At 40.4% G+C, this 27,628-nt stretch overlaps 2 protein-coding genes across 3 annotated transcripts in view; one reads left to right on the top strand and one right to left on the bottom strand.

Moving 5' to 3' along the window:
- Nucleotides 1-877: 877 nt before the first annotated feature.
- znf503 (zinc finger protein 503) lies at nucleotides 878-3,989 on the bottom strand. Its single transcript, XM_034682534.1, has 2 exons — nucleotides 3,380-3,989; nucleotides 878-2,997 (listed from the first exon to the last, which is right to left on the bottom strand). Exons 1-2 carry the CDS (start codon nucleotides 3,632-3,634, stop codon nucleotides 1,573-1,575), a joined length of 1,680 nt encoding a protein of 559 aa, XP_034538425.1. The 5' UTR covers nucleotides 3,635-3,989; the 3' UTR covers nucleotides 878-1,572.
- Nucleotides 3,990-13,519: 9,530 nt separating this feature from the next.
- The window catches only part of lrmda (leucine rich melanocyte differentiation associated), a 264,296-nt gene continuing 250,187 nt past the window's right edge, over nucleotides 13,520-27,628 (top strand). Inside the window, exons 1-2 of one of the 2 annotated variants that reach the window (XM_034682535.1) lie at nucleotides 13,520-13,806; nucleotides 14,988-15,088. In XM_034682535.1, coding sequence (XP_034538426.1) covers nucleotides 13,765-13,806; nucleotides 14,988-15,088 — 143 coding nt within the window. In that variant the 5' untranslated portion in view covers nucleotides 13,520-13,764. The remainder of the gene's footprint in view (nucleotides 13,807-14,987; nucleotides 15,089-27,628) is intronic. The other variant, XM_034682536.1, reaches the window with a different exon arrangement.

The following is a 27,628-nucleotide window of genomic DNA, read 5'->3' as shown; positions in this document are numbered from 1 at the left end:
GGCTACGGCTGAAATGTTCATTAGTGCCAGGTGCACAAAAAACAACAAAGACGAAAAACTAAGTATTAAAAATGTTAAATGTTTTGTGACTACTTTAAAAAATACTGTTAAATATGATTTATATAAGCTAAACGCTTCGTGTTTGCAATTCAAACCACGATATTATACGAAAACCTTGCAACTTTGACCTCTTTGAATAAAAAGTCCCTGCTGTGCATTAGATTTACATGTGGATGAGATTATTACATTCAAATTAATAAAAAAGCACCCTGGTGATGATCATTTAATAAATTAACACATACACAAGTTTACTTTATCAATGAGTGAATGGCCTTCAGGTCGACACATCAGTGTGTCACAAAAAGTCGACGCTTTCTAATTTTTTCAGTGCGTCAAACTTGAAAACCAGCAGTTATTTTAACTCAACCCTCTTTGTCTTAATGTTGTAAAATTGGTTTGTTTTTTTTTAACCCGTATTTTAAGTTAGAAATTAAAAAATGCAAAAGTGTGCTCATTTTTTTTTAAATCATCTGCAAACTCAGTTGTCCTTCTCCAACTTTTTTAAGGCGCATTCCACAAATTTGACTTTTACGCAGACATTTAGGCAAAAACTAAAAACAGGAGATCCATCGTCGAGAACTGCTTTGACAAATATCACCCATCGGTAAAATACACTCTCATAAAAATGCACTCCAAAGCTCGTTTAACTCTGAGAAAACACACACTCTCTCTCTCTCACACACACACACGCACACACACACACACACCCCCTCTTCCCACTCTTATTCAGCGTGTACCTCTCCAACACGTGTGCACTGATACAAATAAACGTTTAAGTCTTCTCAGCTCTTCGGCACATAATCTAATATTACTGGACGAAGTGAAAGATGCACATTATATTAATACACAGTCATAATGACTTATGCTGAAACAGCTTAATCGTTCTGAGAAGTGTGAAAATCTACAGGCCTGTTGCGAAACAGCTCACATGACGTTTTGTTAAATTAATTAAACACACTATTAAAAAATAAAGGTCAGTGGCGTGTTATTTTTAAGGGTCTTCCAAATTAAACAAAGTTCATACTGCAGAAAAGAGGCACACGGAGATATGGAACAGAATTGTTTCTTATTTTTTCCAGAATACATACAAAAAAATACCAATTCTCTTTCCAAGGTGTACACCTGAAAAATAACGGCAATTTAAAATGTGGACAATTTCTGAAATTTAAGAAACAAACATGCATGTAAATTATTTTCTTCTCCATGAGACATTAAATAAGAACAAATACAATCATAGCAATTTGAAATTAACATCGAAATGAGGACCCCTACTTTTTATTAGTACTCTAACATGTGTGTGTGTTTTCACTTTACCTATAGAGTTCAATTTCAACATAATGCACTTTTTGATTTGCTCAAATATTTTCCATTTGCAGCTTTATTATCGCCTGCTTTGAAGCAGACATAAATAAATACAGAAGTCCACGGAGCCCGTCCATACGTTTAGCGCTGTTAATATAAAAGTCTTTATATTTGCATTCTTAGATCTATAAACTTTTCAGTCTTTTTTCCTCACTGGTATCCAAGCGCTGACGCTGTGGTGAGTCTCTGGCCGTACAGTGCGTAAGGGGAGTAATACGGGCCGGTGGCGGCAGGGACCGGGACAGGGCCCCCGGGGGTCGGCAGGGGGCTTTTTGAGTACGGATGGTAGCGGCTGCTGAGTCCTAACGCGTGATGCGGGCTCCTGAGAGCCAAAGTTCCGGGGCTCCCGGGGGCTCCTGACGGTGGCATGTGCATATGACAGGCCATGGCTGCTGCAGCAGCGCTGGCCAGTGAAGAAGACCCAGGATAACCAGATATCAACTTCTCCGCCCCGGTAAAAGCAGTGTGTGTCCTCAGGTGATTCAGGAGCTCTTCTGAGGAGGAGAAACGCTTGTCACACGGTCCATTTGCTGACACCCAGTTACATACATGAGGGAGAGGGTCGTTTGGGAGCATGAAACCGTAAGGGTACAGAGGGTGTCCGCTAAATGATGGCGCCGAGGAGTGGACGCTGTGCATGGGGTGTGTGGGGTACATTAGTGGGTAGCCGGATTTGAGGGCGTTAGCGGCAGCTGCTGCTGCTGCTGACTCGTGCGTGCAGGAAGCGCTGGCTGCCCCTGCTAAGTGACTGGCACAATGGTAACTGAGGCAGTAAGGGTCTCTGCACAGGCTGGCTGACATGATGGACGGTGGAGAAGCCCCTGCCAGAGGGCTGGATCCAGCCTTACTGCAGCCCAGAGAGTTAGCCAGCTGTGCATTAACCAAGCTCCCTCCGTGGGGCAGGAAGTGTTGGGGGTAACCTGCATAGGCCCCAGCCAAGCTACCTGGGTACGTCATACCAGCAGGAGGCAAAGGGAAAACTGTCTGTCCAGGTTTGTAAGGAGAAACCGGCGCCACAAGTCCTGACCCAAGCACGGATGCGGAGGAAACAGAAGTTACAGATGGGGAGTTCGAGGGGCTGGTTTTAGTGCCAGGCGTCGTCTCCTGGTGCTGGTTCACCTCCACGTTAATTCCACCACAACTCACGCTTATCCTGCTGTGGCTCGTGGTGCCAGAGCCGTCCGTATTGCCATTTTTGTTACAGTCAGACTCTTTCTTGTCATCCCTGTCCCCACACTTTCCCTCTGATGGCATGGGGGACGCTGAAGTGCTGGAGTGGGGGCTGCCTGTCCGCGGCGTGAACGGCTGGCAGGTGGCGCTCGGCACTCGGAAACCAGACTTCTCGCTTGAGCCGCCCGTAGACGAGTCCTTCTTATCTGAAGGTTTTGAGTAAGGTTTGAAGCTAGATTTGTCATCCACACCAATATCGCTCAGTTTCAAAGGACCGGATTTAGATTCCTTCTCATTAGATCCATTTGTCACGGAGGATAATTTGGAGGAGGGTGGTGGGTCCGGTTTGCCGATCTGGGAGCAGGTCTGCGCCAGCAGAGCCAGCGGACTTTTCTTGGCATCTAACTGCAAAAAGACGAAAGATATGTTGATAAATGATATTACAACGTAAAACGACTGCCTAATTTCACAATTTCAAAGATAAATCATGACGATAAGCCTTTTAAGGAGGATATTTACTGACATCTCCGAACGGAAATGCATATGCAGGAATTACGCACGGCTTTCACGTTAACAAAACTAAAATGATATTTTTTTCTATGAAAACATTCTGATGCTTTGCACTTCAAATAACTCATTTAAACCACAAAGACACATTTAGACAGAATAGGCTGATTCCCTTATCCCGGAATAGGCTCCGAAACGCAGTGACACGAAGCACCACCACTAAGTTAAATAACCTAACGAACATTTTCTATAACACGGACATCAAAAATCTTCATCTTACCTCTATGGGACTAATCGGTGTAGAAGGCAATGGTTGCAGATACTCCGGGTGCAAAATGTGTCCCGACCGTGCGGTAAGCATTTTCAAAACCTTGATAGGGAGTCGGTTTGCTTGCCGTAGTGGATCAGACGGATGTGCGGAGTGGAGAAAAGGCTTGTTGATGCTCGCTGAGCTGCTATTCCGAGAACTGCTTCTTTCCCAGGCTGCACAAATATCACTATTTTTCAGGACAGACGCCGAGGGCGATGTGATCATGTCCCAATAGTCAGAAAAAGAAACGGCGATGCTTTCACAAGATTCATTAAGAAAATCAAAACAGCGTCGAAGCTCTCTCTCGGGGAAAAAAAGGATCGTAAAAAGGTTAAATAATCTGTAATCCTGGTGGTTGAGGAAGCGAGGCGCGGCAGCTGGAAGGAGACTGTGCGAGGTTATCGCAGATCCGTGGCTGCGTCCTGCACCATGAGCGCTGCGCCTTGTGTGCGTCTGTTTGCAGGTCCTCGCTCTGTACTCCCGAAGTACGAACTGGTAGAAATTTTCACTTCAAAAGCAGCTGAATTAGTCCGAGATTAAAGCCTTTGCCGCCTTCCAATCAAATGGGACCCTGAGGTGATTGGAGGGTCAAGGGGATGTGACGTTCTCCTCTTTGTAAGCGCCTCTATTTCGACAGCTCGGGGGAGGAGATACGCTGCAATATCTTGGTTGCTGTGAACGCTTACACTCTGTTAGAAGTGAGGCTACGGGTTCTTTTCACAACAGGAGAAAGAAAATCTAAGTTGTGGAGCAGTTCTGCAATTCCCATAGTTTAAAGCATGAGGAAAACTCCCTTAAATATTTGAATATCTAAGATAAGTAGGCTATAAAACAGTTGTTACGTTCTTTTGTAGGACATCAAACCAAACTGCATATAGATGTATTTTGTCTACTGAAAAGCTATGTTTCTTTCATTAAAACAACTTAAAATATGATCTGTCTGGTTAAAAATAAGGTTTTTGGTTTGCAATATCATGATCTATAACAGAGTTCTGTGAAAATTAAAACATATCACGGACCGCTTTGCAGCAGGATCGCGCGTAATGATGCCCAATAGCCACATAATGATTATCCATAAAGTTTAAAGTATAAAACGTTCAAGTCAGAACATTCCTTCTATCTATTCGAGTGTTTAATGTGTTGTCGTCCAACAGTTTGTAGTCGAGATATACCCATACAGTGTTTATATTACGCACGTCCACCACTGGGACTTATTCTCCCACTGGCAAACATAAAACCAACCACTTCAGCTTGAATTCCCTAAACAGACAAGCGTTGACAGGAATAGACCAATGTAGTGATGGAGGGATGTGAATGTCACATGTTTTCAGTATAATATACACCGCCCTTCTATTTCTATCTCCACCCCTCCGTCAAGTGTCAATTCTGCTCCACCGCAATCAATCAGTTATTTGTCAGACGCTGTCAATCCGCCGCTTGATTTATGTCAGCTATTGTGGCTGATTACATGCCAGTGTGACTGCGAGAGGAGAACAAATGGGGGAGAGAGACATTCTGCAAGAGACACCAAGTTTTTAGGAGAGAATAAATCGCCTTTCGAGCTTAAGGTTCCGTTTTTAAGAAGCATCGAAAACAGCCGATATTCCTCAGTTTCAGTCCAGGCAGTGTGAGGGAAAAACTCTGTGGAGCAAAGCTTTAATTCCGTTCTTCCGGTTCTTTAACAAAGTCTGTTAAAAACTTCTTAAGTTATTTTTCAGACACCTCCAAGGTGGCATACATGATGAAACTTTAATAACTTGCAGACAGTCCGGCTCACATGTTCTGTGAAGTGGCTGTTAAGGTGCTGAAGTGCTTTTTCCGTAATCGGCCGATTATGTAGTTAACAGGAAGCCTTGGGAAAAACACGGCTGCCTTGGAAAAGAGCGTGACGGGGACACTTGAAACATCTAAAATACAAAATAAAATTAAAAAAAAACACGTGGTTTTAAAAACAGGATATTTTTTAAATAATTAATTTTTTTTTTATTTACAATATAATAAGTGGCTTTAAACAATCTGTAGTGGTAAATACTTACTCTCAAAAATGATAATGTGTGACAAGCCGATGAAAAAAGTGAACCCTGTCCATTTTGGCTAAACGAGTCTGCTATTGTGTTGTTAAAACCTGTCATCTGCCTCGGGCACACTGTCATCTGCAACAAGAATAACAAAGCCGGGGAACAAAAAAGAACTCCAGACATTTTATATTGATGTCAGCTCGATTTTATTTACATACAATGAAAATGATTTATTTTCTTGAAGAGGCAGAAAAGCGGACAGGCAGAGAGAAAAGAAGAGAAATGGTCTGTCAGGCCGCTGAGAAAAGAAGTTTAAAATGCCTTGAACTATTCACCGCTGAGATGGCTAATCAGTATTGAGGCTCGAGGGCAATCGGGCAGCTTTTCAATGCGGTTTTCCTTTCATCTCAATCGGGATGGAGGCGCTCAATTAAAAGCCTATCAGTTTGTTAGTAAATCAACGCCTATCAAAGTTGTCACATCAAACAAAACGATTATTATTGCAACCCGCCTCTGCCATTAATCTCTTTCTGTGGTAATCTGCTTGACAGGTCAACTTGGAGAGCAAGAAAACCTGGAGTGGACAGTCAGGGGGCAAGATAGATTTGTCTGTCTTTTTTTTATTTTTTGAGAAAAAAAAATCTCCAAAACCTTATGTTAATGAAATGCAAGAGACATTTCACCTCCACATCTGACACTGAGGAAATTTAAAATGACAAACAAAGTCAGTAACAATAAAATAAAAAATGACATTATATGTACACAATAAAAGTGCAACAATTTAAAAACAATGCTGTAACTCAAGAAGGAAAAACTGTTTAGAAAGACTGGCTTCAGTTCACAGGCCTGCCTGACTGGCTGCTCTGTAAACTTTGTATAAATAAATGAAAACAGGCCATAATTGTCTTCTCTGTGAATACATATGTCATAATTTGGGGATCATGTGTAATATAAATAAACCACAGATTTAATGTAGACCAACAGTTGTTTTTTTTTCAGTTTATTGTGAGTTTGTAGAGAAAAAGTCAAAATGAACGCAGCTCTGCTGCCTCAAATGTTTTCTGAGTTTCTTTCTGGCAGGAAAAAAAAAGGGGGGGGGGGGGAACGTTTCACAATATGCAAAGATGTGTGATTGATAACAGGCTTGCTGTTTTCTGCAAGGGCTGTCAGTCCGTGACACAATATGTGAGTTATTAGGGCAAAGAAGGGCAACCATAAATTTTCACTGTCAGGCGAAAACCCTCTTTATTGTCCGTATGACGAATAGGCTCCTGCACCAGACACCAAAATGCTCGGCATTCCCCTTAAATGGGAACACGTTTTTGCGGCCATAATTCACGATATTTAAATAGAAAGTTTTAATATCCCCATATATTTCATAACATTGACGTGTTCATGAATTATTATCCGCATGTAAATACAACTATGTACATTTCTCGAGGAAATATGTTGGACTTCTAGGATTATACTGTGAACCATGTTATGGGACAAATACTGTCTGCTTTCTGTGAAGATAAGGGTCTTTAAAGTTTTTTTTTATTAGTTATTATTATTATTTATACAGTCACATAAAGATAAAATCAAATTAATCAACTTTAACCACTGAACACATCTAGACATATTTAATTACAATAAAAAGTAGGTGCTTTTTCCTCATCGTAGACTTTCTGGAGCTCTTTACAAACTTACAAGTTATTAATTTAGATATATTCTGTGTCCGTTTTCGCTCTTTTTTATTACTTTCAGGCGATATTCTGACCATAATCTGTAACAACACGCCTTGCTTTTTAATCTCTATTACCACTAACAGATTAAAGAAAAATACAGACTTTAAAAGAGCGTATTAAAACTGTTAAACCGCATGCATGAGGAAGGCTACAACAATATTTCTAGAACTCCAAGAAGGAAGGAGAGGTTTACAGGAAAGTCCGTGACACCACATTACCTGGAATCATTGCTACTAAGCTCCGGTGTGAAACGTCAGAGAAGTAACCGGATTAAAAAAAATAACACTTTAATAACATTAAAATGTAATCCTTCTGGCTTAAATCATTTTTTTTTTGTATTGCATTGAATTCTGAAAGGTCTGTGACGCACCGCAAGAAGCTCAGTTCAGACTGAAGCCATGAAGACGCTCGCGCGCGCTCTCTCTCTCACTCTCTCTCCAGTGAGCTTTTCCGCGTGTGGGAGGTCCCATGTGACGTCACCCTCCATACAGTGGAGAAGCAGAGGGGAAAATATGGTGTTTCCAAACTTTCTGACCCTCTTTACAAGTGTCAAATAATGCAGTTTAGCTCCAACGCTATGACAAAGCACAACAACAGAGGCATGAATATGTATGAAGATAAGCTACTCTATGATTTGGCTGAAATGCCTGCTGTGGGAGAATATAGAAATCTTTAAAAAGAAAAAGTGATGATGTATTTATTTAAATATGCTTTAATGATGTAAAAATATCGTGTCAGCATTGCAGTGGTTTGTCTCAAAATTCCTACCTTTCATATCATAATTAGATACCTACCAAAGGACTATAGTATCCTGATATTGTTGGTGGGGTTAGCAGATATTTTGATATCAAAAATGTCAAAATTAGAATAAATACTCACATCACGTCATCACACTGTTATAAAAGTTGACTCAAAACACTTTTGTACAAAGGCTGGTTATAAAGTTGATCAGCTGAATCAGAATCAGGGGCATGTCCGGACTTTGCAGTGTTTGTATGGAATGTACACACACATATGCACAAATGAACAACATTTATGTACTCTTTCTATCTCCTCTAATTAAATCAACTTCAACCACTAACTACTAATATCAGTGTAACCACAGGATGTCTACAAGTTAAATACATACAAGTTGGCACTAAGTATTGATCCCAAGACAATATATTGATTAAAAATGTATTTATTTGTACAGCTAAAAAAAATAGTAGCTCAGTTTCAAAGTTGGTAGCGCTAGCGGTACTCTAATCAGCCTGCTTAAGGGTTGAGTTACCATTAAACATAACATTTTTATTCATGGTAAAGTCTAAGCATTAGCCTGCTTTGCTAGTGTTAATCACCTAACATTTTCATTCACAGTAATGTCTAAATATAAGTGTTTTCCGTTAGCATTCTTAAAAAACAACAGTAGCACCTTTATATGGTCTTCTTCCTCGCAACTTTGAAAAACTTTTTGCATTTCTTCTCACCCAACCTGTCCTGTAACACTACCAAAGCCCATACCAGATTGAGGTTTGTGGTTGCTTCTTGTATGTTTTCTTTAATTTTGTCCCTTTCACTCAGCTTCTATGTGTTTTCCCATCCTTTGCAAATTCTGCTCTGTTTCTGAATGCTTGTTTTATATTCTCTATTGCTGTTGACTGCAACAACCAATCTAAAGTTCTGTACTCCAAATAATTTGAGAGTAAATGAGTGTCTACCGATGCTATCAGATGCTATCAGCTTATGTCAGATTAACAGGAAGAGGTGAAGTCATGAACAGTACGTTAGATGTGCTATAAACTCTTTTCCACAGATTAATTCAATATGTGTGACGTGATCAGGTTCTTGCTAGCACCACTCTTACTATTTAAAATCAAAAAAAGTTTTCAAGGGGTTTTGAACAATCAGAATCAAGTGTTTAACACAGCTGATGATTAGTAAGAAAGCCAGGTAATAACCCTGAGTATTTTTTAAACTTTAAAAAGTAACATAAAAGAGGGGTAACATCAAAATCTTATTAGCTTGAATATTTTAGAACTTAAAGAGAAGATGTTTGTCCACAGTCACTATTTAAAGTGTTCACCAAAAATTTGCTAAAGTTTAAATGGAGCCCAAATAGTTGATTTCAACATAAAAAAAGTCCCACCTCTGATTAGGCAAATAGCCAATCATAGTTTGGGGTTTTGGGGTGGCCACTTAGGGATCTGATCCAAGCGGCAACCTCCGGTCTAAAAATATGAGTCCAATGCGGAAGTGTTAAAAGCTGCAGTTCATCGAGGATCCGCTTGAGGCTGGCTCCGGAAGTACCGGAAGTCACATACACATGAATGGGGAAAAGACGATCTTTGCAGCATTAATAAACATGTTTACAGCCTGGTACAAAAGACGAGTGTAGTCTGAATAGCTAATTTCTCGATGTCCTCTCACTGTGAGGGGGGTGCATTTTTTTCTAATTCGGCAATTTCGAAGATATTGAGATTACCAGTCTTCCAATGAGAGGCACAGCTGCCTGTGGGAACACTGCAGCTGTTGGCTAGGAGGCTCAAAGCCCGCCTCTTTACGTCACACTGGCTCGACAGAAGCAATATGGCTGCCGCAGCCGATTGGTCTCAAAACAGCGTTCAGAAACAGATGGGTGACGTCACGGATACTACGTCCATATTTTTTACAGTCTATGATCTGATCACATTTTAAGGGGGCCATGGCACCTCTGGTCACTCTCTAGACCCGCCCCTGCTTAAAGTGAAATTAAAAAATCATACACCTGAAGAGGTTTTTTCTCCATTCATGTAAAAAAAAAAAACACATTCTTACGCTAGATTTTTGAAGTAATAATTCATTTAGTGATTTTTTTTCAATTGGAAACTAAATTTTACTTCATACAAAAGATTTATAGAAACAACATTGTAACCCATTTGTCATGTGTTGATGTCCAGGCAGCAGACATTTCTCATCCAAAGCCCTCACATATAAAGCCCTGGTCCTTGGATATTCTGCAGGTAGCAGGTTCAAAACATGAACAAAGATAAGTGAGGATCAAATAGATGTGATCACATTTAATTTACAATTAAACCTTTAATCTAACACCCAATCAAGTACTGAAAGGTCATAATCTGTTAAGTCAGATATGAATCAATCAAAACTTTGGCCTCATAAAAACCAAATTAAAAAATATTGATAGAGTTATTAATGCAGTTTACATTTCTGACAAATCTGCACACAAAAGCTGACCAAGATATGTTAGTTAGAGCAAGATTACAAATATTGTAAGCTGCATCGGTAAGTGTATGAATATTTTAATAGGAGCATAGTCTTTACAGCAGGAAAGAAGTCTCCATCACCTTCTGGAGTGTACTGTTACACTGTTTTAAAAGTAGCCAGCAATTCAACAAACAAAACGCAAGTGAGTTCCAGGATACTTTCAGGATTGTATGTATTAGTTACAGCCGGTCCATCACCCTGGTTAGACCTACCTGTTTTCATGCTCCATACTGATGATGACAAAAAACATCTATTTTCCTGTGCAGTCCTCACGCCAAGAGTAAAGCAAATATCAATCCTGCGTATTCCTCTCTCCATGAATTAAGGCAGTGTGTGACCCAGAGTACCAGTGTGTCTTTCAGTTTATTTAAATAGAGTTGAGGGATGATTAACTCTTAAGTAATACACTCCCAATTTAAAGATTAATGAGTGGAAGCATTTGTATTCAGTCATTTATTCTTAGAATAATATGAAAATCACTGTTTACTTCATATTAACGGTGGCACTCTTAAGTGGAACCAACAAGTATTAATTACAGTGTCATGATGACGCCTCAACAGAGCTCCCTGCTCAGAAACAAGAGGTGTGCAAAAAGATCAAATCTAAGAACTTCAGTTCTCAGTAAGGAAGAGGGAAAACATGGTTAATTAACCTAATACTTTGAGACACAGTATCTGAGTCACGTTTAATACCCCACAGAACATGTTGTCAACGGATTTCCTTTTCAGTGAAAAGTAGTTAAAAGAAAAACTGTCAAAGCCAAGCAGTCAATATCCCAGAGATAGATAGGCTTTGTCCAAACCTGAGTGATTAACAAAACTAATTGAAACTGCATGGCTTGCTAAACCCATTAAAAATAATTAGGAAAAATGTAGACGTACCTAGCACCTGTAGCTTTAAAGCCTCTGGTTCATTGTTGTGACACACTATCTTGTTCTTGTACGGCTGGAGAAACAGGCAAGAACCTAAGTTATGAAAGCAATTCAGTTAATACCCATGGCTTTATTGTTTTGCTAATGAGACAGTTAAAGATAGTGGTCCCCACAGAATGAGGTTCTATTTGTGGGGCTATACTGAACAGAAATGCTAACTCAATAGACTTTAAAGCTAAGGGACCTCATGGACTATTTTAAACTTGCCATAATATAATGAACCAGGTAACTCAAGAACTGGTATTGGCTCTTCTCATCACTATAGTCAGCTGCCTCTTTGGACAAGAAAGTCTATAAAAGTCTAGACTCCACTGCAAGTACCCCAACAATAAATCATTTAATGATGAACACTAATGAGCAAAAAAGCTAACTAACATGCAATGGATGTTGAGCACAGACATGAGTGTCTGTTAGTATGTGTTTTCATTTAACTACAAATCAAACTACATTTATGCTTACTGAAAAACCTTGGCGCATAGACATCTTGGACGGCATCCCAGTACATTTGACCCCACAGCAAGCCATATTATCAGGTGCGTAACACTTTTCCAAGAACATCAAAACTGCAAACATAGACAAAATGTCAATTTCAATTTCAGCTACCACCCAGCAGGCAGCTACTAGCACCCACTGTTCACTCAAAGTGGCCATCTTATAAACTATACCTATCTTTTAGTCTTAATATAATCTCAACAGATTACTTACACACCACATGAATGAGGGAATTATCTGTAAATCAGGCTGTAAACATGATTTCTTCTACTGTTAAGTTGGGCATTTTAACACGGTTATTTGGTTCTATGGGAGTTGAATTGGTGCCAGTTTCCTGTGGTTGTTGAAGGGATTGACGTTGTAAGCATCTCTGTGTTGGCTTTACTTTTCAGCAATGAAGGATGCTGTTAGGCTATTTGTTGATGTTAGAACAAATCATGTTATTTATTTATTTAAATTTGAGAGAAAATTAATTTCGCAAATAAAGGATGCAGCAGTGAGCCTGTATTTCATACTGAAGACATGGATATGCTATCTTCCAAAATACAATGTAAACATTGGACAGGCATACTTAAGAGGGTGCAGTATTATCAGTATTTCCAAACTAATGTAGTTGGGTTTATAAGACATATTTAATGGGATTGTTCACATACAGGCCGCTGGTTTAACTCGGCTGGTCAAGCAGGGCGGAGGCTTTATGAATCGGCTGCAGGTGAGACATCCAGCTGTGACCCTTTGATGCATTTCTTACACCGCTCTCTTCTACCTACATTTCCTGTCTCTCTCAAGTTGTCTTTTTAATAAAGGCAAAGAAGCCCCCCCCCCCCCCCCCCCCCCCCCCCCCCCAAAAAAAAAATAATAATAATAATATATATATAAAGTGTATATATACATATCATCATCATCATCATCATCATTTTATTTGTTTATTTCAACCCTTGGACAACAATTGGGAAAGACCCCTCATTTGCAATGGTACCAAGGTATAGACAACAACAGAGCACATACAAATAATCAATCAATTTAAAAATTTTAATTATGACAAATAAATAAATAAATAAATAGAGAAGAATATACAACAACAGCAAGGGGTCTAAGTATTGAAGCAAAAATAATTAAAATCAATAAGATCAGAAATTAAAACTGAGTTGTCTTAGTGGTATTCATGTGGTCAGTTTAAAGTTTTTCTGTAACAAATTCCAAGTATTAGGAGCATAGAAACTAAAAGCAGATCTTCCTAACTCTGTGGGGATTAAGGGGATCTGTAGGGTGAGCCATTATTATATGTTATACATTTTAATAAATTGATTAACACACTAATGTGGTAAAATTATACCTAGGATAAACCAGCTAAAAGGTGCAGCACTTAAGAGTTTCCACGAGAGAGCTGAAGTCATTTTTGAAGTTGAGAAGTTAAATTAATTGGAATTGAGTCATGTTTTGTTATGGGGGATGCTTAATATTGATAACTTCTTAGTGAGTCCTGTGGTATAGTCAGGGAAACAGTCTCTGAGTCATAATAAGGCTGTCAAGCTTTAAAAAAAAAAAAAAAAAAAAAATGTTAAAACATTATTTTTAATTTGACTAATATTCTTGAACAACACCTTTGCTGGTAAAATTATTTAATAGAATAATAGTTTTCCATACATATAAGGGGTACGTTTTCATCAGAAGACAGTCAGCAGCACTGACATTTCACCACTATTACACACTGTGTCCACGTGCTTCCGCACAACAGCAGGTCAGCTGATTCAATCGGCACGCGGAAACTGTAAAGTCATTTGAAAAGCGGCAGTAGATCTCCAAAGTATCCGGGCTGAATCCACAGAGCCTTACCTTTTGATGTGGACAACAGCGCGTCTCTGTCGTGCGCAGGACTTTGGATATCAACTCTGACAGCTTACCCGACCGCACAGTCAGCGGGCTGTCACTCTCAGGACAAAGTTATGGCACAGAACGAGTCGTTAGTCGCGTTGAATGGAACTCAAGTAAGTTTGTCCTGGAAACTTTTCCTGTTTGAGGTCTCCGTCCGCATAATTTGGTTGTCTTTTTTAAAACAGTGACGGTTGAAAAGTGGAGTTTTATCAGTGCTTGAATTTACGCGATTGCTGTTTATTTCTTCTACATCACCGGTGTCATGTGACTCACTGTAGCTAATGTTACAGTCGTGACTTTCAGTTTGGAAGTCCCTCCTACAACTTCACTGAACATAATAACCTCTCCAAGTTAAAGTACTACTAACATATTATTAAATAATTATGTATCTGCAAAACTAATACTTTTGCAGTTACACTCGTCTATGACTGGATGCAAAACAGGATGAAACAGCATCTCTGCAGAGCTAAGCTGCATCATGTAGACTAGCATCCTATGTCACTCCAATTTCATTCAAATAAATCCCAAATATTGATTATTTTAAAAGATGAGTATCCTGTTATTCATCTCTAAATGCCACTTTATGATCACCATCATACTGCAGGCTGGATATTCCAGATATTAGTCACATTTCTTCAAAGTACTGCTGTGATATTTCACATATATGTGCAATATTGTAAGTTTTTCTATAACATATTTTCTTATCATCTACTACATGTGCACTATGGCTTAGGCTAATTTTAACTTATTTCTTGTCTTTAAAAGTACTTCTTTACCTTTTTTCTACAGATAGTATTTTTATTTTTATTTAGAATTTTTGGATTTGTGTTTAGGTTTATATGTTTATTGCCCTTCCTATCTTGTTGTGTCCTTACTGTCTTGTTGTTAAGTACCAGTGTTCCATTCACCACGTCAAATTGCTTGTGTGTGCGAGCTCACTTGGCAATAAAGCTTTCTTGAATCTTGAATCTTGAATCTGAAATGCCACTTTATGATCACCATTATACTGCAGGCTGGTTATTCGAAATATTAGTCAAATCTCTTCTATTGTTGTTGTCACTTTCACTATAATCCTGTAGCTGTTCTGTTTTACTTTCCTGCTTTTGGTGTACTCGTCCAAACTGAAAGATGTTCTAGACATTGCTGCCAATAAGTTGCCCAGTGTTGAAAATGTTGGGACTCTGTAAATAATATTAACAAAGAGTACCACTCATCTGTACGGTGTAATGAGATACCTTCTGTTGTGATTTGGCGAAATGTAAATAAAAGATAACAAATGTTTTTTTTTTTTCAGATTTCATACATTGGACACGACTGCATGGACATTCCAGACTTCCTTGGAGACACATATGGCCATTTTGCAAGAAGGCTGGACCTAAGCTTCAATCAGCTCAGGTAGATGACAGATGCACAGACGACAAACATATAATCACCAGCATGTGCCGTCTCAGTCTCTCCCCCTCTCTCTTTCTCTGTCTGTTACTGGGAGACATGCGTCTTTACATCAGGTGCAATTGAATTTGTGCCCTCAGTCTATAGGTGTCCAGAGTGTCATCAGAACATCAAAGAGCTGAATGAGTGTTAGAGCTGGGCGGGTGCCACGCTGGGGCAGGATAAAAGGCGCAATCGATAAATGTGACATGCTAATTCAGGGGCAAAATAGAAGAAAAGATTCCTCTGTCAGGACATGAAGGAACACCTCATGGCAGCTGCTTCAGAGGGGGCTGCCATTTCAACAGCGGGGCTGGCGTAGTTGATCTGGCAAGTAAAAGAGAGGAGATGATGGTTGTAAGGTGCTTTTGTTTCTGAACCCTTTTCATGACTGTCAGGCCATGAAGCTGCTCAATAGAGGCAATTTTTTTGATGAAATAGTTGTCTTGAGGCAGTTGTCTGTGCTGAAGCTGTGGAGTCCTCAATTTAACTGATTTACATCTTGTCAAACTGCAAAATCCATCATTTATAGTAAATGTTCACAATCACAACTACAGAAACAATCTTTTTGGGGTTCAAGGATGAAGCCAGGCTCTGCAAACAAGTACAGATGTGCGAATGTGAAACAGACTTTGCATCAGGAAAGTTGGATTTATATGTTTCTGACCTTGTGACTTAATATTTACTGTACTTGTGTGCGTATACAGTTTTGCTACACACCTAAAAATATCTATTAAATGGCAGGACAGCCTACCCTGACATTTTCCAAAGTTGCTTATTTACAGTCTCGCAGCTTGACGTTTACTCCTTTGGAAGGAAGGAGGTGATGTCTGAGAAGATGGGACATAATAATAAAAGGGCACTGTGGTAGTCACTGTGCAATGTTTACAATTTATCCAAAATGCTGTGTAAATGTAGCTAGCTCTGATAGTGTTAGCCCCATTCACTAAACTAATTGGACATTGTTTATCCACAGAATCTGTGATACTGAGTGTAGCCATGTTGAAGAATCGATGCTCAATTTATTTATTCATTTATTTTTATATTTTTGGGGGGGCTTTTTTGCATGTATTTGATAGGAAAGTTGAAGAGAGACAGCAAATGGTCTCGGCCGGGAGTCGAACCGGCAACCATGGCGACAAGGACAGTAGCTTCTGTATGTGGGGCACTGGTAGCCTAGCGGTCTAAGCACCTCACATACAGAAGCTACAGTCCTCTATTTTATTTATTTATTGTATTTTTTTTTAAGTTATATTTTTGGGCTTTTTGCCTTTATTTGATAGGACAGCTGAAGAGAGACAGGAAATGTGGGGAGGGAGCGGGAAAGACATGCAGGAAATGGTCGCGAACGGGAATGGAGCTGGTGACCCCCGCGACAAGGACTGCAGCCTCTGTATGTGGGGCGCCCAGACTGCTAGGCCACCAGCGCCCCCTATTTTATATATTTTTTTAAAAATGTGGGGGCTTTTTTGCCTGTATTTGATAGGACAGCTGAAGACAGGCAGTAAATGTGCCGGGAGTAGAAAGTGGGGGAAGACATGCAGCAAATGGTCACGGAAGGGAGTTGAACCGGCGACATTTGCGATGAGGACTGTAGACTCTGTATGTGGGGCGCTTAGACTGCTAGGCTACTAGGGCCCCAAACGATGCTCAATATTTCCTGTTTTCTGATTGTTTTCTTTAAAATTGTCAGAATTTGAATCCCTGTTTATACAACCAGGAAATAAGTTGCTTCTGAACATATGTAGTAATGATAGTTGTGTAAGTGAGTAAAATATCATTATAACTTACAGACATGTTTGATAGATGCTATTACAGATGCCACTTATCATTAAAACATTGTTTAACTGTTGAAGGTAAGCTGCCCTGCAACATACCTATCACACATTCAGGTGTGCAGAAATATTCTTTCAAATTTCTGCAACAGAGAAACATTTTCAGAGTAGAGCTGTGTTCTTCCCTGCATCCTCCTTCACTTTTGGTTGTATTTGTAAAATCGGCCTCTTAAATGGCAAACTTCTAACCACATCCAGTTAACACTAAAGCGATTGATCAGAAGCTTCATGTTCTGGCATTATCAAACAAATTGCCCCCTGAACAGCAGCTCCTTCAGTAAATCTATTGATTGGCATCTGATCACGACTGCTATGTGTAGGGTACTGAGCGCTTGGACAGCTGAATAATAGATGCCTCGCTGTTACCTCAGAGGAAGTGTAAGCCTGGTGTGTGTTGCGAACAGCATTATGAAATCTGACTGAAACAACACTTGTGTGTGTGTTGCTTTCGGAGAGATCAAGGCCCACATTATGTTTCTCGCCCTTGAACCTGTCACATTAAGAGCTTGATGTTTAGATTGAATTATTTATAGCTCAGATATTACTAATTCATTATTAATTATCAGTTTGGCTAATCTGAGATGTCAGATATCTTTACCAAACTTCAAAGGGTGATGTGGGCAGAGAAGCGGTGCAGAAGTAATGAAGTGGTACTCTTGAACCATTTGGGGCATATATCAGTGGACTATTGATTGATGGTTTGCTATTGGGCAAAGTAATCTGTTATATAGCGCTTCATCTTTTTCTCCTATACCCAGCATGCTTGAAGGGTTCGCATCAAAAACCTGTACAGAAAAGTAACAAAAACATGTCCCGGGAGATGATTTTCCTTTTCTGTTAAAGACATTTCATACACACATCTCCTTCCTTCTTTTAACTCTAAGCACTGTATGCCCATCTGCTATTGTGGTCATACATGCCTTTCCACCAATCACACACTAACTTCCCTTACTTAATTTGTCTCCAAGTTATTCTCTGTTGCAGTTTGTGTGTGTTTATATGAACTCATTGGGAGGTTAAGGCTTCGTGGAGCTGGGAAACTCAATGAGCAGCCCAACATGTGATAAACTTACATACTAACTAAAGCAGGGAAACCTCCTCAGTACTTCTGATCTCCGTAAGAATGCACCTTAGAGGCCTCTGACTCCCAGCTTAATGAAGGAAAGCTTTTCCTGGGAAAGACGACTTTACTTTTTCTAGATAGAAGATTGCTAACAGATTTGGTTGGAAATACTGCCTCACATGTACCTCGTATAACACTCGACATTTCACTGTGTTCCAAATATCCCCATGATGTTTGCCCCCCCCCCAACACACCCCACACACAGCTTTCCTCTCTTTATACTCACGGCAGTGTGTCTCGTCCCACCTCCTACTGTTTCTCTCTTTTGACAGTCTTCATCAGCATCACGTTTAGTTTTGAAATCCTTCACTTGATACTCCGCTATCACAACCGGCGATCTGCAAGTGGACTGGACTTGTTCATGACATAGTAGCGTTTCCCAACTGTCCAAAACGAAGATAGTGCAGAATGACATTGGCTGCAACTAGCTGCACAAAATCTATAAACAGCTATGAGAGAAGGTTTGTTTTTCACATGAGAGGCCACACATCAGTTGATGCATTTGCAGGAGGGATGTACTGAAGGAACTTGTTCTCACTTATAAGCCACATAGCATGTGTCAGGCACTGCAGCTTATCAGGCATGGGGGTGGAGAGTGATAAGAGATGGTATAAGTAGTTGGTGATTTTGTATGGATAAAAGATACATTTAAAAATGATCGAAAATAACTTGGGTGGCCCACCCAGGTATCAAATATTGGCTCTTACATAGTGCCATCAAGGCGGGATATTTACGCCTAGTCTGACTCTGCAATACCTCCAATTCTCCCTTTAGGTAGTAACAGAGGCGTAGAAAGCGGTGGTGGTGGCGATATGTAGCATAGCATCAGAACACATGTCGATGTGTGCATTCCATAGACTGTATAATAAATGGACGTAGTACCTGTGACGTCACATATCTGTTTCTGAAGCACTGTTTTGAAGCTGATCGTCAGTGGGAGCCATATTGGAAATGCTGAATGCAACCTAACTTCTGTCGAGCTAGAGTGAGGTAAAGAGGCGGGCTTTGAGCCTCCTCGCCAACAGCTACAGTGTTCCCGCCTGTCAGTCAAGTCAGTCATGTCCTTAATATTAATATCTTCTGAAGTGTTGCATTATAAAAAAAAATTCACCCCCGAGAGAGAAATTAGCTCTTCAGACCGAAGAGCCATTTTTTGAACCAGGCTGTAAACATGTTTATTAATGCTGCAAAGATCGTCTTTTTTGAATTGGTGTCTATATGGTTTCCGGGGTTTCTGCAGCCAGCCTCAAGCAGACACTCAATGAACTGCAGATTACAACACTTCCAAATGGGCTTCATATTTTGAGACCAGAGGTTGCTGATTAGTGCTTGTTTGTGGCACTCCTGCTCTGCAACACTGTAATGCAGACTAAAATCAGGCGTAGTGATGGCAGAACTTTGTTTCGGCACTGTTGCAGAATTGTTATGTGTTACAGGCTTTTGTGTGGTGAACACTGTATTACCCACAGGAGATGCCGGTCAGCTTGGTCAGACTAATTAAATGGAATCCAGACCATACACAGATGCAGATGGGACCACAAAATTTAGCTAATTCTAAGAAAGTTGGACCAGAACACCAAAACGTTGGACCGTCTGGAAAGAGAAAAGTGCTTTGCTTTGTCTGGTGCTGCTTTTTAGACGAAGCATGTGTTCCTACGCCTGCAGTGCACTAACCAGCTGTTCAGGTCTATGGTGTATGACTCAGCTTGATTTGTTTTGGTCTAATACACTGATAATGGGCAATAAAGCAAAGTAAAGACAGTAATCGTCTGCATATAAAATAACCGCGATACTTTTGATGACTGAGTGATTGTTTTGATTCTTCTTCAGTACAGTATACAATATACATCATTTTTTATCTCGTAGCCTCAGCCATCAAGAATCCACTACCTGACGTTGCATGTCAGATAGTAGAGACATTTGTGAATTGACACCGTGACCTCGTTTCAGTGTCAGCTCAAGCAAACCAGGTGTAAACAGATGCACATGTGAGAGAAACTCGGTGGACTGCCTTGGGCATCATGCACTTCACCGTGCTGCTTGACTCAAATGGAGAGAGAGACATCGCCAGAGTTTGTTGTAGCTAATATGCTTATTTCTGTCAGCTCAATTGACAACACTCATCCTGCGAGCTGACAATGAGTCACAATGAGAAGCAGTGTACTGGCACCACCTTTAACTGAGTGCTGTGTGCTTTTTGTGTGTACCGCACATATGTTTATGTTTATGTGTATGCTTGTATGCGGCGTTGGTGCATCTGTCTCTGTGAGCATGACTGTGAGTGGCTGGGCAGGTAATGGCAGGATGAAATTATGGTAGCAGGCTGTCACACCCACACCTCTCCCTGTGTGTGCTGCACTGTCAGCCTGTCTCATCAATGTGTTGAAAAGTGTGGCTCACGGTGAGATTTCTGTCTCAGGACTAGCATGGGAGACATCGTGTCGTCCACTTTGTTCCAGGTCAGGTGTGTACACAATGCAGTGAGTGGGCATGTGCTGTCGTGACATGATTCCTCTCTGTGACTGGGATGCTGGCATCTGTTACATGCAGTGTTACCGCCTTGGACACATGAGGTTCGAGGAGGACACATGTCTGTGAGTCACAGCGAGAATCCCAACATTTTTCGACTAGTGACAAGCTGTCCTCTTAGATCTGACATGGCTTCTTGAAACATAAATCGTGTTTGTGCAATGACAGCAGTTGTGAAACAGTAACCTTAGCCTAACCCCAACCTATTTTACTTACATTTGGTTTAGCTAGTTAAATCACAAATGTATGCAGCTATGCTACAAGAAACTTTAAATATATGTGTAGGTTGATCATGATTCCAGTAGGTCTGTTTTTACAGACCACCTCATGTGTTCCATACATTTCTATAGGAACATCTGTACTGATTTTTGTAATGCAACAGTGTTGCAATAAAGCCGATGTTTACCATATTTCATTTTCAGAGTCAACTCAGAGAGCATTTTCGTGGCTATAAATTTTGATAGTGTTTTACTTGATGTAGAGGCAGCTGGTGGTCATATTGGGTGGGCTAACAAACGCATCATACTAGGGATGCACCAAAATGAAAATTCTTGGCTGAAACCGAAAAACGAAACACCGAAAGAAATTATTATGCCAATTATTAGTAGAGAGACCAGGACAGTTGTAACATTTCACTCCTTGGATTTGAGATTAAGCCATGCATTTTCAGTTTGTGTTGCACAGGCATGTTCTAGGCCATTTATTAGCAGACACTTGAAGCTAATTTGTATAGCAGTTTGAACACACTGGGTTAAAAGAGCTCAAAGTTATAGACAGAAATGTCAAAATGTTACAACTGTCCCCGGTGTCCCCTGCCATTGTATTTATGGCTGACTGTGTACTAACCTCACTAAAATCAAGGATCTCATTAAACATATCAGACAATAAGGGTGCATGCCCCTCATCTGGTTCAGAGAGACGAGTCCTTTTTTCTGCGCTCTGTTCTCCTTCTCCTGCACTGTGCACTTCTCCGTCTCCAAGCGGGTTCTCCGTATCCATCGAGGCCTGGATCATTTCTCGTGCACGCTGCTTTATTCCCACATCCAAGTAATGATCTCTATAACGCGGATCAAGTACAGTCGCGATGAAGTGCAGAGGATCTGAAAAGATCTCAGTGAAACGTATGCTGACAGACTCTAAGAGTGTACTTTTCATTGTTTTCACTCCATGGTCCGTCTCAACCTCTTTGCTTAGAAGACGCTTTAGTGCTGCAATTAAAGGAAGAACGGATGCAGACATGTTGGCCCTTATCAAAACAAGCGTTTACTGGACGCGTTTTTCTGCTTGCGTTATCATAACATTCTGTTTCGGCCATGTTGTTTCGGTGATAAAAGTCTTTCGGTGGCCAAATTTTCGGTGCATTCCTACATCATACCTACAAATAGTTAACACAGCTGCAAAAGCATCATTAAATGTCAGACACCAAGTTACAGCACGACACTGCAACACTGCAGAGACATGTTTGATAGCAGAGAAACATCTTTACCTGTCTTTCTCTCTTTCTTGACGATAAATATGTGTTTGTTAACAAGCTTGTTACGTCTCTGTATGGTGATGGAGCGGCTCTCGTCATTTTGACAGGCAATGGTAACTTTGCCAAGCATAGATAGCTTGCTTTGTGCTATTTCATGGCATCACATTCACTGTTGCAGTTACAGTTTGAAGTGATACAGTTAAACTCTTGATGTTGAAACAAAATAAGTCAAGGCAGCTCTTATTTTGAATATCTGAACCCCTACATTTAATAACATATTTATTTTTTGTAGTAGATGAACCAACATAATACTTTTAACTTGAAGTTCAGCCCTCTGTTTAAAAACGTGTCCATATTGGAACTAGGCATTCCCATTGCTACCTGTGTATGTGCGTGTATGTACAGTATGTGTGTGTCTGTGTCTGAAGGGGTATGTGCTCACCCTGGCTATGTTGGTGATGGCAGGCGTTTTGCATTTTAATGACAAATCAAGTATGCTAACTCGCGCTTTAAAACGAAAGTGCTCTAAATGTCGCCCGGCTGTCAAAATGAGATGTAAGCGCTCTGATGAAAAGAGAACAAAGAAGACAAAGTAGGGAGGCCTGGTACACTGAGAAATGAAATAAAACCTTGTATGGCCTGTCAGCTGTGTCGTTTTATATTCATATCTAAAGAACATTATAGTATTACTCCGCCGCTCATGCCTCACTCATCTGTCTCTCCTAATTCGTCACAGGCGCCGCTCCGTCTTTCAAGTCGCTGTATGTCAACACGGGAAGGGGCCTTCTAATTGACAAATGAGTGTCACAGACATCAAGTGATCCTTTTCCATCCAAGCTAGGTAGACTCTGGCTGTTTGATGGCGAGGGGAAGAGGGGGAGTCGGTTATTGGCAGGAACCCAGTATGAGGCATTAGACTGGTCCGAGAATGAGAAGTGACAACGGCACGAGAGCCTGTCATTGTCTTGCCTAAGTGTTCAATCTTCAGAGATGCTGGTATGCAGATAAAGTGTCAGTTAGGAGGAGAGGATATGAAACATTGGCAGTATGAAGTCCTCAAATCACTTAACTGGAAGCGCAGAGTGTGTGTGTGTCGGGTAATAGTGGTGGCGTACTCTGTCCTGCTGAGGAAATATATTCCATATCCGATCTATCAGGCCTGTTAAGGCCCATATTCGAGGATAACCTGATCTGTGTCTCATAAATTAGGGAGAATGCAGAACCCTCGAAGCCCTGCGAGATTTAAACCAGACAGATGAGAGGGAAAGGTCTGGCAGGAAGTAATGTATTCATATCAAGGACACTGATATTTGGAGTCATTCTGTGGGTTTTAATTTTCACATGGGGTGTTTTGCTTTTTTCTAAATGAGGTGCTACTTCAGGAAACTGACGGGGTGACATAGAGCTGAGGATGTTATGACTAATGGATGGCTTGTCTTGTTCCTCCGTCTCTTCAATTTGAGGTTATATCAGAATTTTCTCTAACACGATTACTGCAAAACACACTTTTGGAGGTGTTGAGGACAGTTAGAGCTGAGGGGCTGAGTCACTGGGTCCTATACTGAAAGAGAGGAGAGGGATTTTTCTGTTTACTTAAATAGTCTGTAATGGCTAAAGTTCTTTGAACGTACTTTGAAGAGTTTTGAAACTGAAATTCAGGTTAATGCTATTATCAATATGTGCTTAGGTAAGTAAACCAAATCACCAGAATAAAGACTGTTCTTTTCTGTACAGCTATTGTTAACGTCTGTTCGAATGCCAATGGGCTGGTGTCAGACAAAGCAACTCAGTGTGCAGATCTAAACTTTTGTTGACATTTTGCCTGTAAAGTTCAACGGTCAGTTGTAAGTTAGTAAATGAGAGCAGGAGGAGATTTTGTGGAGAAAGTACTACAGGACATGCAGGAAAGGAACAGTAATAAACACACAATCAAAGCTACGTTAAAGCTCCTGTAGGAAACTTTGGGCTTGCATTGCAGTTCGTGCCCCCTGTGGACATTATTGGGACATCTAATCTCTTTGCTGAGATTGTCCTACCTGGCAACAGTGATTAAAAGTATAAGAAATTACTAGGCAAGGCAAAGCAAGTTTATTTATAGAGCACCATTCATACAAAGAGCAATTCGAAATGCTTTACAGAGTTAAAAACAAAACCAGAACAGTAACAATCAACAAAAACATACAGCAAACACTTCGAATATTGTATATGCGGCCAGTTATGTTTGGTCTACTCTCTCTCTCTCTCTCTCTCTGTACTTATGTAACTTAACGTACATAGTAAATAGTGTTGTATCTTATTATTTATTTAAATTAGGAGGGATTATTATAAATAATCAGCCCCCTTTGCAGCTCTGAAGTCCGTAACTTGCAGAGTCTTACTGTCCCACCGGACACAGAATCACAACTGATCTCGTCTCAATCGAAATTAACCCTTTAATTATTCGATTCATACTATGTAGAAATGATCAGTCGTGTTGCTGATAGTCTTGCTTTCAGTTGTCGGTCATGTAGAGGCACTAATATTGATTTCAGTAGATGATTTTTACTAAGTGAATGAACATTCGAATATTTGACAATCATTGCCCATCACTAGTTTTAAGCTGGTCATGAAATCTACTGGATTAAAACTAGTGATGGGCAATGATTGTCAAATATTTGAATATTCATTCACTCAATCAATCAATCAATCAAATAGTTACTGCGAATATTTTCTCATTTTAAAAGTACAATTTTTATCGTTTTTACCGGTGCCTGAATGACATATACACTGACATAAAATTATTCAAATAATTGGCCAATAGTATTTTGGCTTGAAATGCCCATCCCTACTTAACAATCCCCGTGGGAACTTAATTTCCACCATACTTTCAGCTGTGGTGTGTTGGGCAGATTTTTCAAGGTTTCAACATAGGTAAGTCACCCAAGATGCCTCATACTGAAACAAAGGCAATATGAGCATTTGAGAGGGTCTACTTCGAGGCTTTATACACATTTTATACTCTGCAGCAAGAGGAGTAAGGATGTTATTAAGCGACTCATTTCCTAGACGTTACACAGAATTAGAATTTAATGATGACGGAAAAGATCAACAAGTAAAAGTCAATGGCAGAGAGGATTAAAAATCAAGCTTAAGATGCACACTTATTTGTGTGATTAGTTTCATTGTTGTTGGTTTGGTCTTTTCCTGGCATTCGTTGGCGATAGGAATCCAGAGTGTCGTCCTTATCCTTTCAGCAGGTCACACAGCCAGTCTATCAGCTAGCTGCAGCATGTCTCCTTTACCAGCTGTGTAACTTATAGTATAAATCTTTATCTCTCTGTTAAAACACAACAAAAGCCAACTCATGGCAGAGGAACTGTCTTTTAATCTCTGTCAGGAGCTGCCATCAGCCTCCTCCAGCTCTCCACAACCTCCCCTCTTCCTTCAATATGAGGCCATCTCGTGGTTTTGGATTCTGAATGGAATGGAACATCTTTATGTTCCTTTTGTTCACATTATATATACTGGGCAGTGATGCCATTCCTTTTATGACTGCGTCACATTTTTTATTGTATATCCCAAGACGGATGGCGTGCCACTGACACAGAGATTTACAGGCCTTCAGCTTGCAGTGGCAGGGCTTTAGAAGGGTCTGCTGACATCTAGCCAACACTTTGGAGGAGGAGAATAAAAGCTGACATTTTATTGGCTCTAAGAGAGAGAAAGAGAGAGAGAAGAGTTTGGGGGGTGGAGGGGGGGGAGAAAGGAAAGGAGATTCTGTTTCTCTACTTTATATTTTTCAGCACTGCCAGCTGTCATGGGGACTTTGCTAAAAAGACGGGATTTATTGGGTATTATTTAGAAACTTGTCAGCGGTAATGACTACAGCTATGATTTCAATTATCACCCACTAAATATAGCTTAATTCACTGCCTTGCCGGCCATAATGAGCCCTGACATCATTTTTCAAAAATTCGATACCATGCTATTTTAATATTTTATGTTGACCACCGATTTAATTTTCCTCCCCGGTGCTTGGCATGTGGCAAGGTCTCACTCCCTCATGTGCAGTTGGATAGTCAGAGCTATTGAGTTCAAAGCTGTCCCAGGGATATATTTTTTCCATTGACAGAAATCCAATTAGTTTTAGTACACAGTCTGGCTGAATAAAAAGGGTCTTAAAATCTACAATATGTTTCCTTGGCGTTTTAGCCGAGTGAAAAGCCAGTGATGGATCTTTATGATTTGACCTGATGGGGCCCAAGTGGACATACTCCCTTTTTCTATTTTGGCAAGTGAAAAACAAACCATCCATATGTCTTACTCATTTTGACAGACACAGTCGAGCCTTTTGATTCTGCGTAAACATGCGCTGAACGGCTAAGATCTTGACTCTCCTACATATTTAAACACTTATTAAATACTTTACAACTACTACACAAATTCTGCAGAAACACCATGTAAATATGAAAGAAGGGGAAAAAGTCAGATGTATAATTCATTAGTGACATGTTTAGTAAGTAGCCGGTTTTGGGAGCGTTAATGTGTACTCAGGTTTTGACACGAGGGTGTGCATTTTTAACCACGCATTAAAAGGGAGATGATTAGGACTGGCACGAGGCTGTCAATAACAGGCTTGCCGCTTGAAGTTGATGATGTGGGTGAATTTCAATATCGTAAAAGCAGCTTTTCTTTCCTCTGTGGAGCTGGTTTAGAAGGCAAATAACACATGCGGAGTCGTTTTAGATGCCCAGCGGTGATTAGGACCTCTCCATATGAGCGTTTCCTCATAAAAGAAAACGGGAAGAGGGCGCAGAGTTATGTTTAAAACACAACCTGTGTCTCTTTTTAGCCCATAACTCAAGCACTGTTTATGTTCACCCCATCTCACTTAGCCATCTCCCAGATTGATGATGTAAGCAACTGGAAGGCATGGAACACATTAGAAGCGAGCATAGAGGGGCTGCCATACTTCTACTTCCCTCGGCTGGCTCCCAAATGGGAAAAAAAAAGGGAGAAAAAAAAGATTTGGAGCCTGTTTTGGAAGAGGAACAAAGGAGCTTCCTTTGGTACGGTTCAGGCAGTTTTGGTCGCTTCATGGCTTTCAGTCTCCCACAGTCTTTCCTAGACGGCCCAGGGGTGAAAAGTGAAGACAGATACATGGCTTACCCATGCCAAGATTCTGGAGGATGATTGCACTTTTTGCCATGTTTTGAATTTGAAGGGATGATTTTTTAAAGAGGGCTGCGTGATGAATGTTGTCAGTAGATGAGTAAATCCTATGACCATAAAAAGCTGTTGGAAGCTGTTATTAGATGTAGCAGCACTTGAAGGCCTCAAGATTTCTAAAAGAAGTTGCATCTCAGTGAAGATGAAGGGACTAATATAATCATCTTTAACCCCCTGTGATTTAAGTCAGGTTTAATCATGGTTTGCCACTCTTGAAGTGATGAATTGCGCTACATGTTGGCCATTTTATTTGCCTGCTCTGCAACCTTCATGGATGAGTCCGTGTTTTTCTCCTGTAAAATGCTTAAACCATCCCTGGCCCTGGACAGCTGTGC

The sequence above is a fragment of the Notolabrus celidotus genome, chromosome 4, assembly GCF_009762535.1.
Source record: "Notolabrus celidotus isolate fNotCel1 chromosome 4, fNotCel1.pri, whole genome shotgun sequence".
In the NCBI taxonomy this organism is placed as follows: domain Eukaryota; kingdom Metazoa; phylum Chordata; class Actinopteri; order Labriformes; family Labridae; genus Notolabrus; species Notolabrus celidotus.
This window is presented reverse-complemented; position numbering and strand designations above follow the sequence as displayed.